This window comes from Podarcis gaigeae, assembly GCF_964106915.1.
Source record: "Podarcis gaigeae genome assembly, chromosome: 2".
NCBI classification, from domain to species: domain Eukaryota; kingdom Metazoa; phylum Chordata; class Lepidosauria; order Squamata; family Lacertidae; genus Podarcis; species Podarcis gaigeae.
The window spans coordinates 57,770,618-57,782,142 of NC_139679.1; the positions used below are offsets into that span (position 1 = coordinate 57,770,618).

General features: G+C 43.9%; 1 protein-coding gene across 7 annotated transcripts in view; it reads left to right on the forward strand.

Annotated features, from left to right (window-relative positions):
- FNIP1 (folliculin interacting protein 1) overlaps positions 1 to 3,875 on the forward strand; it is an 89,859-nt gene extending 85,984 nt beyond the window's left edge. For all 7 annotated transcript variants that reach the window (XR_014561589.1, XR_014561590.1, XR_014561591.1 and 4 more), the window contains one exon: positions 692 to 3,875. Coding sequence is in view for 4 of the 7 variants with exons in the window: in XM_083728371.1 (XP_083584497.1) it covers positions 692 to 770 (79 nt within the window). In the remaining 3 variants the exon portion in view is untranslated. The remainder of the gene's footprint in view (positions 1 to 691) is intronic.
- The last annotated feature ends 7,650 nt before the right edge of the window (positions 3,876 to 11,525 follow it).

An 11,525-nucleotide genomic window follows, 5' to 3' on the forward strand; every position in this document is an offset into this window, starting at 1 on the left:
ATTCTCATTTCCTTGCTCTTTGAAGAAAGCATGCATAGGATTGTGCTGTAAACCTCAAACCCATCAAAACCTAGCCTACTGCTGTCCTCCAAGAGCAATGAGAGGTGGTGCTTGAAGATTAGCAGCTGTTTGCCTAGTGAAAAGTGCACACCACCTCTTTACAGAAGAAGCAAGTCTTTTTATAGACTTTAGACAAGGAGGGTCTGTAACAGATGGCCTGTTGAGAAATTAGAGGGGAAAGTTCTAGAGGTGTTAATTCCCACCTAGTTTTAAGAATGCAATCTAAATTTCAACCCAAGGGTCTAATCTAAGATTCATTGGGTCTGCTGGAATTTTTTCATTTGCTTCAGTTAGCTTTGGGTCCCAAGACAGCTGGAAACAATTAAATCTTTAGTAATATAGACCTGTCGCCAGAGGGAATGCTGCTTGTGACAAACAACCTGGTCATGTGTGTTTATGATATAAATTAACATGCTCTTTAATTATATAAATGCATATGGGCTACTGCAATATATTTGGAGTGTCTTGACAGTTCAAAGGCTTTATTTCTTTTTAAACATACAACTGCTGATGTTTTAATAGTCTAAGTGCAGGTACCTTGACATGACACAAATATTACGCCATGTTAATAAGCTGCGGAATATTGAGATTGCGAGCTTGGATTGAAAATGCCCATCTGTCTTTCTTTCAGGATTGAATCCAGTGACCTCCCTTTACTGGCAGCTGTAGCAAGCACCCACTCTCCTTACGTTGCCCAGATTCTGCTCTAAAATACCAAAGGGCAAATACAATAACTTAATTTTTTTATAAAGTGGAAGACAAGGAAGCAAACATGAACCGTTCTTGTCCGGGCTCTTTCTTGCCCTCAGGCAAATAGGCTGAACAGCTTGCTGACTTGACTGTGTGCCTCTGCAACTGAATACACAATGTGCAAACAAATGAAGTTGTTTCCTTCCTTCCATCCATCCTTCCTTCCATCCATAAAAAAATAAGTAAAAGACCAGAGACTCAGATCACTAGAGAAGACACTAGAACTTGGAGGGCTGGCTTGGGCAATAACTTCTGAAATGCATATAACTGCAAACTGTTAAAATCACAGGATTACTGGAGGTTAGAACTGCTCCATAACCATATGCAGTGCTGTTACTGTTTATACAAGAGAATGGAACCAACTGGCTACTTGGTACAAATTAGGAGAGCATTTAAAACAAATAACAACAAAGCTACAGCTATTTGTAACAGTTTTAACCATTTCCGTGCTAAAAGTTGAGGCTGCTGAAGATTTCTTTCTTTCTTTTACTGAGGGAAAAATTCAATTTACATGGAGGTAATGGACTTGGATCGTAGCCTGCTAATAGCACTCACCTCAGAAATGTATTTGCAGGCATTTCCCCGTGGATATGATGTCTGGGAGTTCAAGCCAAGAAACACATCTCATTTTACCATAATTTGGGTGTGTAATTGACATTATGCTTTTGATGTTGTTCTGATATTGTGTTGTTATCTAAGTACCCCAGAAAACAGAACATTTGGCCTAGGAGATGTTAAATGAAATTTGTCTCCCACATTTTGTTAATGTTGATTTAAAACACAAACACACAGAAGACTTTATTTACTTTGATCTTGTCCTGTTTGAAGCACAATAAATAAAAGTTACCTGCCCTCCAGGTCCTTTAATATCTAGGTGATTCAGGTGCTTAACTTCATAAAACCTAAAATTTGCAGATTTCAGTATGAAAGAGAGATAATGTATACCATAAGAGCCAAAACTGGATACAGAATAAGAGTACTGAAAAAATGTTGCCCTTAACTACTTAAGCAAATTTTGTTTTGAAGCCTCAGATTTTGTTTTACACCACAGTTTAACAGTTGCATCAGCATCATTTAGTAGAAGCTACTCTGATGATGCCACCATGTTTGTTAATAATTGACTTAAATAAAAAAGAGTAGCTATGCAGTCCCTTCCCCCTCATAGTTTTATCCTTGATTAAAGCAATAACATCAAATATTTCTAATGAGGGAGCCATAATTTATAAGACATGCATATAAGTAGATGAATAGATAATATTCTGAGCAGGCTCTACTACCTCACTTTGAATATTGGGACATGCGGGCTCATTTTTCCTAGCATCTAGCACCACTAACCATATGTTCGTCATTAATTATTTTAATTATTAGTGTTCTGAATTTCATATGTCACCCCACAGGGAAAATTAAAAGTATATATTTCCTCATTTACTAAAATAACACCTGCCATGCCAGACCTTTTAATTGTTTGCTCTCTGTGCAGGTGAAAATTGCAGTCCTGGAAACAATTGCATGCCCGTCTGATTTTTGGTTCCACTTAAATCCTGCAAATAGTTTCGTAATTTAAGTCTCACGCCACCTTCGGTTGAGACTATTGCATTTGCACAAGTGCTTTTGCTTCTTCAGGCTGAAGTGTTTAGACATGGGTACATAGGTTGAAGATTACAATTGTGCGCCCTGATCTGACAGCTGCACCATATAGAGCAGGGGTTGTCACGCAGCTGAAGAAGCATCCTGTACAAATGGACCAAGAATGCCCTGCTATGCTTTCTTAGGGATTTCAGACAGAAGGAGCTAGCCCATATCGAATCAAAACTTTTGGTCCACTTAGTTTAGTAATCTATATTCCGATTGGAATTGACTCTCCCAAGGTCTCAGAGAGAGGTCTTGCTGCGCCCTGTCTCTAGATCCTTAAGTAGAAATGGCAGGGATTGAATCGGGGACTTTCCATTCAAAACATTTGCCCTGCTGCTGAGCAATACCTCCTCCCTAATAAATTGCTTACCCCAGAACCCCAAGATTTGCACTGTTCCTAGATTTAATGGTGGCATACGATGTCTCCTGTCCTTCATCCTACACTTCCTTTCCATCCATTTCTGCGTTGTTTTACAACAGTGTGCGCAGCTGCTAGGCTACATCACTTGATGGTGGGTTTTGCTGTTTCAGAAACAGCCGTTCAAGTTGCTCCCTAGGTGAGCTGACACTCTGAAGTGTGGTGTTCCAATGTATCAATCCTACACACCGACTTGCAAGTGCAGTTGCATGTAGGATCGGTAAGGCGGCCTGATAAAATCTTCTATTCAAGCAGTAATAAGTGTTGCCATAGATGTAGTCTCTCACATGCCTTCAAAGGCATTTGATAACCAAACGCTACCCATCTCTCCCCAGCATTGGGTTCATTTGAGATGCAAGAATAATTTTTTTTATGCTTGTCTGAATGATATTTCTGGAATGGTTACTGTGCAAAAGACATTGTAGCATGATGGCATGCTTTCCTGTGACTGATAATTGTTTATGGTACATGCAGAATCAAGGTACTACATACACCTGTTTGTTTGGATTTTTGTTTTTTTTTTTAAAAAAAGGGAACTATAACAGCACTGTAGTGTTGACCTCTTAATGTATCATGCTTTTCAGAACAATGTATATGCAAAACTAATCTCTTTGATTTTTGCAATATTCCCAATGTCCATTAATATGTCTTAATTTTAAGGCTGAGAATAAATTTTAAGTGTATTACACATACATACTAGCAAATGTCTTTCTACCGCAGCCTGCAAATGCAAGGCTGCCAAGAAAAGCGGGAAAATCCAAAGCCGGATTTTAAATCTCGCCTTTTAAAACCCGTTAGTTAAGTTAGATGTTTCAAGAGGGTTTGTTTGTTTTTTGTTTTCGGTCTCCTCTAAATTATGTAGATGGTGGTATGTGTAATATGCTGGGCAAAATGTACATACTTGTTATCTTTTGTGTTTTTGTATATATATATTTCCCAAGATGTGCACTTGTATTATAATAACCATTCCCAATTTTAGGGGAACTTTGTGCAATAAATACAATATTGTCCATTGCATTGCTAGTTTTCTTTGTCTTGTTTCCACAGGGCTGTTGGTGAGAGAGTATTTCGTAAAGAAAAATGTTGCAATCCAGAAAGGTGCTTCAGGTACTCCAAGGGCCTTGAGGCACTCTATGAAACCTTTAATTTTTTTTCCTTTGAAAAGGCAGATCCTTCTTCCTACCAGGGGCGGAGAAGGGGTGTGTGGTGGGGGCGGGCAGACCCGGGTGTCACCACTGAGGGGAGTGACAAAAAGCTGGGCGGCACTCACCACGGAGCCTGCAGCGCACCTGAGCCACGCATCTCTCCTGGGAGTGACGCAGTGGCTTGGGCACCTGCAGGCTCCACGCTGCCCCAAATGGTCTGCCCATCGCCTCTCCCTCAGCTGTAGGGCGGCTGAGTGGGATGAGGCAGGCAGACTCCTCAGAGGCCCCATGGAGTGTCCTGCCCCGGTTTGCCCCGCCCCCACGGTGGCTGGCACCAACCCCGGGCACCACCCCAGGCGCCCGATCGGCTTGCTCCACCGCTGCTTCTCCTACCTGTATCACAAAATTCAGTCCAACTCCTCCGAAGTGATTGCCATAAAGCAGGGAACACTGCTGTTGAAGCCCAAAGTGCGTCTACCACCTGGGTTTGGTCATGCTTGTTGTTCTTTAAATTTTGTACTGTGGTGCCCATGTTGAACGTGAGATACCTGCAGTGCTGTGCACATCCACCTGATTCACCCACCCTCTTCTCATGTGATGTTGTAGGTTCCCCATGCAATTTAGAACATAGATTGCACAAAGTTTAAAATCACCTGGGGATTCTGCTAACTTACAGCCAGCTTCTGTCCTTCTTCTCCTACAATGACTGAAAAGCAGGGTCTCTGGCTAGCAGGAGACATGACAGTGAGGACAAGTGTGAGCCTGTTGTCCCCGCCCCCCCATACAGTGGTAATTGTGTGGAAGAAGAATGAGAGGAATAGTTGTAAGGATTCGAGGCCCAGAGGTTCAGCCAGTCTGCTCCAGATGCTTCACCACCATGAACATACGTTTGCATCTTCCAATACAACGGAAGGGCGGAATAGTTATTTTTACCACCAGCACAGTCATGACGTAGCTGTAACATGAGTCTATCTGAATGGAGACATTCCTTCTTTTTGAAAATACCAGCATTAGTAAATGCTATCTTCTTCAATGAAACTTTGGGTGTATACTTTTGCCATTCAGTTTATAGTACCGTGGCTGCGGTCTAGAAAAAGTGCAGATTTGCGCTATTTTTGCCATTCAGTTTACACTACCTGCTTCATGAGCTCAATCACATGGGGGTGGGTGAGGTTGTTGCTGTTGGGTTTTTTTGCATCTTTATTTTAGATCTTGTGATTGTTGAGGAAATTGTTTAGTTAGGTTGTGGGGTTTTTTAATGTTTTATTTATTGTTTATGGCTTCTTATGTTGTTAAGGTACGCGGGTGGCGCTGTGGGTAAAACCTCAGTGCCTAGGGCTTGCCGATCACATGGTCGGTGGTTCGAATCCCCGCGGCGGGGTGAGCTCCCGTCTTTCGGTCCCAGCTCCTGCCCACCTAGCAGTTCGAAAGCCCCCCTAAGTGCAAGTAGATAAATAGGTACCGCTTTATAGCTGGAAGGTAAACGGCGTTTCTGTGTGCTGCGCTGGTGCCAGCTCGCCAGAGCAGCTTCGTCACGCTGGCCACGTGACCCGGAAGTGTCTCCAGACAGCGCTGGCTCCTGGCCTATAGAGTGAGATGAGCGCACAACCCTAGAGTTGGACACGACTGGCCCATATGGGTAGGGGTACCTTTACCCTTTATGTTGTAAAGGTAAAGGGACCCCTGACCATTAGGTCCAGTCGTGGCCGACTCGGGGGTTGTGGCGCTCATCTCACTTTATTGGTCGAGGGAGCCAGAGTACATCTTCCGGGTCGTGTGGCCAGCATGACTAAGCCGCTTCTGGTGAACCAGAGCAGCGCACGGAAATACCATTTACCTTCCCGCTGGAGCGGTACCTATTTATCTACTTGCACTTTGACGTGCTTTTGAACTGCTAGGTTGGCAGGAGCAGGGACCGAGCAACGGGAGCTCACCCTATCGCCGGGATTCGAACACCGACCTTCTGCTTGGCAAATCCTAAGCTCTGTGGTTTAACCCACAGCACCACCTGTGTCCCTTTCTTATGTTGTAGTTATGTGTGTTTTTTTCTTGTTGTGAGCTGCCTTGAGTGTGATTTGAACAGTGGGAAGGCGACATACAAATAAAATTATGAATGAATGCATGTATGTATAATGCATGTATGTACTGTATAATGCATAAATTTAAGGACAGGGCAGAGGAAGGGTGTTTGAAGCATGATAAACACAGTCTAACTCAGGGATCAGCAAACTTTTTCAGCAGGGGGCCGGTCCACCGTCCCTCAGACCATGTGGTAGGCCAGACTATATTGGGGGGGGGGGGGAATGAACGAATTCCTATGCTCCAGAAATAACCCAGAGATGCATTTTAAATAAAAGGGCACATGGTCTAACTGTTTCAGCAGTGCTGGCAGTGTTTTGTTTTTTCAGATTTCTATCAAAGGCACTACTGGATACTCTCCCTGAAACTGTATTGAGGAAGCAGCTGCAAGCAGATAAAGCTGCCGACTTTTGACCGAGCATGTTTCATTTTTGAGAAACGGTTGCTCATGGGTGCGACAGGTGCATTCTGAGCGCTCAGAACTTTTCTGGAGCAAGGCAAGGCTGATAACCTAAGTATCTGAATCTGCCACGGATCAGGTTTCTCTGCTTTCTCTCCCTCCCGCCCCTTGTTTTTTTCTGTGTAACATTGCATTGCTTGTTCTTCAAGTAACACTCCCTTTTTAACTTGCTTTTTGTCCTCAGTCAGATCGTTGGCCCATCTAGCTCAGTACTATCTACACCAGGCGTGGCCAAACTTGGCCCTCCAGCTGTTTTTGGGACTACAACTCCCATCAACCCTAGCTAACAGGACCAGTGGTCAGGGATGATGGGAACTGTAGTCCCAAAACATCTGGAGGGCCAAGTTTGGCCACGCCTGGTCTACACTGACTGGCAGCAGCTCTCTATAGAGTTTCAGATGGGTCACTCTGAGTCCTTCCAGGAGATGCCGGAGATCGAATCCAGGAGCTTTGCATGCAATGGATTTGCTCGACCACTGGACCATGGCCCTCCATATGTTATTGGATTCAAACCATCAAGCAAAGCTGGATGCTCAGTGGTCAGGAAAGATGGGAGTTGCAGTTGCATAATATCTGGAGGACCACAGGTTCCTTCATCCTTGCGCCATAGGATGCTTGATTTTATAACGGCTTTATAAAAAGGGATGGTTGCTAGGTATTCACAACCCTATATGTTTTGTTATTTGCATGGCATATTCATCTGATGAGCAGTGCCTGTGGCATAGAGTAGAGGCATCCTGGACTTGGCCAAGTCATTTGCAACATGTAAAAGTGGAGCAGGATTAGAATAGCAACTGCCCCGTATCCCATCATGGAAACTATGGATGAGAAATTGATGTCATCATCAAGTTTCTGAATGGCCTCACATGAGCCACCTCCTGCTTGTTGCGCAGTAGCTGCTTTTAAATATATGTGTATATATTAAAATCACATTATTAAAGTATTTGGTTTATGAATGCAAAACAGCACAGGTTAATCTTGCTCTGCAGAATGGAGATTCTCCACTTCAAAGCATTTCTCCCACAGTTCACTGTCCATCATGCTTGGAAGAGAAAGCTTAAGAAGTGGAGAGACTTTGAAGAATTAGAGGCTTTAAATAATCAGTGGTTTAAAAATTATTTTTAAAAATTCCTTGTTTTTACATGCAGATAGGTAGTAGAGAATGAAGCACAAACTCTAGCTGAGAAGATTTGAGGTGGGTAGGATGATATCTATTGCTTTAAAATTGTTTTCTTTTGAATATCTCAAATTTATATTTGAATATTTCAAAATTATGAGGGAGACCTATATATATGACATATTCTACCTTGCTTTCTTAATGGAAACAGTGTCACCACAGTCCAGCAAATTAGCCAGCTGAGCAGCTGTCTCCTGTTGAACATGTACAGTACTCCTTTCACTCTGCATATTTTCCACTATTTTTTGTGGAAATAGCAATAGTTTCCCCAATATTCTACAACAGTTCCTTATCCCCACCCAACTGGGAAATGCTTACCCGGTGACATACTGTTGATTGCTATTGAGAAGGCTTCTACTGAAAGAGAAGTAATAACAACACACTAGTTCCTTGGATGGGAAAAGTAATCTGAAATCAATTGTGCACAGTGTTGCCCTGAAATCTTGTCCCGAACCCCTGGCCTATCCGGCGGCAAGTCAGTACCGGGTATATCAAGTCCAATGTTTAAAGTTCAGGGGTCAGTCTATGTAAGCAAAGTCCAAAGTCCAGGAAGCACAGTCCAGGGTCAGTCCAAGCAAGCCAAGTCTGAAACTCTGCAGTCAGAATACAGTCCAGAGTCAAACAGAAATCACAGTCCCATAGAGGTCCAGGAACATCCAATCCAAAATCCATCGGCATGGGCAGTTGAGTAGACACAGTACCTCAGCTCTGCTGCCTTTTTGTACTTTGCATGCTGACTGTAGCATCTGGGCTTGATGAGGCAAGTGAGCCTCACCTGTTCTCAGCCTACTCCAGCTAAGGAATCATATGCCTCCCCTCAGAGCTAGCGAGCCCCACCTGGCCAGCTAGGGAGCTGGGCTGTGGGCCTTGCCTGCCTCAGCCTCCTGGAGTGTCCTGCCTGCTGCTCCCTACAGGTCAAAGCCTGCTGTGTTTGCGGAGACAGGGGCCCCTCTGGCCCTGGAGATGGGTCCTGCTCCTCTGGTTCCTGTGCACTGATCCCCATCACCCAGTGAGTATTCAGATGCCTCTGAAAAGTACAGTGGTACCTCAGGTTACATACGCTTCAGGTTACAGACTCCACTAACCCAGAAATAGTACCTCGGGTTAAGAACTTTGCTTCAGGATGAGAACAGAAATTGTGCTCCAGCAGCACAGCGGCAGCAGAAGGCCCCATTAGCTAAAGTGGTGCTTCAGGTTAAGAACAGTTTCAGGTTAGAACGGAGCTCCGGAACAAATTAAGTACTTAACCTGAGGTACCACTGTACTGTGCATCAGGCCAGCATGAGCTTATTGAAGAGAAGGGCCGTAGCTCAGTGGCAGAGCCACCTGCTTTGTACACAAAAGGTCCCAGGTTCAAATCTCAGTATCTCCAGGTAGGTCTGGAAAAAAAAATCTGAAACTCTGTAATAGAGCCACTACCATTACCGAGCAAGGTGGACCAGTTATATAAGGGAGCTTCCTTCTATGTCAATCTGTACTCCCATTAGGAGGATTCTCGGCCCTGCTCAAATGCTAAATCGGTTTTCTGAACTGGATTAACAAGTAAAACTGCTTCTTTAACTTTAGCTAAATAGAGTCGGGAGCAAATGATCACAGTAAGTTCTTCTGGACACTGAAGGGAAGTGCTTGGCTAATCGCTCCTGTGGCGCCTCTTTGGGGGAATGTGGCAAGAGTTTGTCTTGCTGGGAGGCCATTTAGCAAATGATTTTATGGCAGCAGCAGAAAGGCACACGTGTCTCTCATCAGCCCTTCCCTCAGCACCTCTGCAGGGATACATCTTTTTTATTTTATTTCCCCCTCCCTGGCCCCAAAGCCTTCTTTCTGAATGCTGAATGAGATACCCATAGGTATCATTATTATAATTTCTACTTCTGGTCATTCAGAACACATCCAGCTCAATGTTACCTGCTGCAGATTCACATGGGTTTGCCTGGTAATCTGCAAGCCCAGGCACCATTTAACATGGGGAAGCCTGACCACTTGCTGTGGCCCCTAAACTTTACACTCGTTAGACAATGTGGCAGGGGGGGGGGGAAATGGCACAGCACACTTTCATTAATAGAAATGACCAGGCAGAACCATGGCAGAAAAACTATCAGCTTGGAATTCTGTAATTGGCCATAGTCACCAAATGCACATATCATGCATCACCAGATTTGAAAGACCCATTAAACTGACATTTATATATTATGAGGCACCCTGCTTGAATTGAGTTTTCCCTTATAAATCAGTCACTAACGCTAGTGCATTTACAATGTTTCTGAATTGTAGTTCTCCAGTCTGGAGTGCCCTTGTACATTTTTATTTTTATTTTTGCAAAGGTCTCAGCATTAAATAATGTGCAAGGTAAATTTCTGATTATGAGACAGCATGAAACTATATTAATTAAGCTTGCAAGTTGCCCTAGAATAGTGTACAGATTGTTCAAGTCTTATTTACTATCAGGTAATAAAGTTAAAGGGACCCCTGACCATTAGGTCCAGTCGTGACCGACTCTGGGGTTGCGGCGCTCATCTCGCTTTATTGGCCAAGGGAGCCGGAATACAGCTTCTGGGTCATGTGGCCAGCATGACTAAGCCACTTCTGGTGAACCAGAGCAGCGCACAGAAACGCCATTTACCTTCCCACTGGAGCGATACCTATTTATCTACTTGCACTTTGACGTGCTTTCGAACTGCTAGGTTGGCAGGAGCAGGGACCGAGCAACGGGAGCTCACTCCGTCACAGGGATTCGAACCGCTGACCTTCTGATCGGCAAGTCCTAGGCTCTATGGTTTAACCCACAGCGCCACCCATGTCCCTTGCGCCACCCGCGTCCCTTATCAGGTAATAGGTTTACCTTAAATTTAATATACACAGTTCTTAGAGCCCTGGTGCCTGTTCTCCCAAGGGAATCCACAAACAGGTGCATTTACATAGGTGGGCAGCATAAGCTAACCTTAAGATGAGCATTTATTTTAGTGCATACCCCTATGTTGACACACCTGCAATTGTTTCAGAACCGTTTGCTTGCTTTTCATTAGGCTAAAGGAAGCAATGATGGCTGGTGCCATTAGTTTGGACAGCTCCATCCCTCTAGAATTAACCTTGCTCCCCTTTGCTACAGGGATTGACTTACTGCTGTTATGCAAAGGGAATGGTAATAAATGCATTTTAAAAGTCTTCCCCCCCCCCCCATTTTCCAACAGAAGGATAGGCAATATGCAGCTTAGGGATTTGCATAGGTATTGAATGACAAACTGTGTGCAAGGCTTGTGACAGAGAGCTGGAACTTCCTTCCGTACTGGATCTTCTCATCCTGATAGGGGTGCAGAACACGTGTGAAGTAGAACACATTAGGAAAATGTAGCTTTCCGGGAGTGTGATCAAAAGGGGAACCGATATTGTTTTGTGGGTAGGGAAGGGCTGCTGTGTAAGACCTGGATATACGAGCATCAAAGCTCAGAACAGTCATTAAAGATCCTGACAACTAGAAATTGTATGGCTAGAGGCATTTTCCTTCATTGGTGGTAGCTCATTTGTTTTGCATAAAGAATGTCCCAGGTTCAACCCCCAGCCTCCTCAGGTAGAGCTGGGAGAGAACCCTATCTTTTAAATTATTTATTTAAACATATTTTTATTAAAGATTTCTTGGTTTACAAAAGTATGTGCAATGTCTCTTTTTTTCAAGTTACATTTTCTGCAGATCAGTTTCATTTGTTGAGACGTTAGTGTTACATTAGGGGGAAGAGGGGGAAGAGGTGGAGGGGGCCATGGTGAGTAGGGGTGGGTTCAGGTGGCGATGTTTCTATTTTACTTTATCTA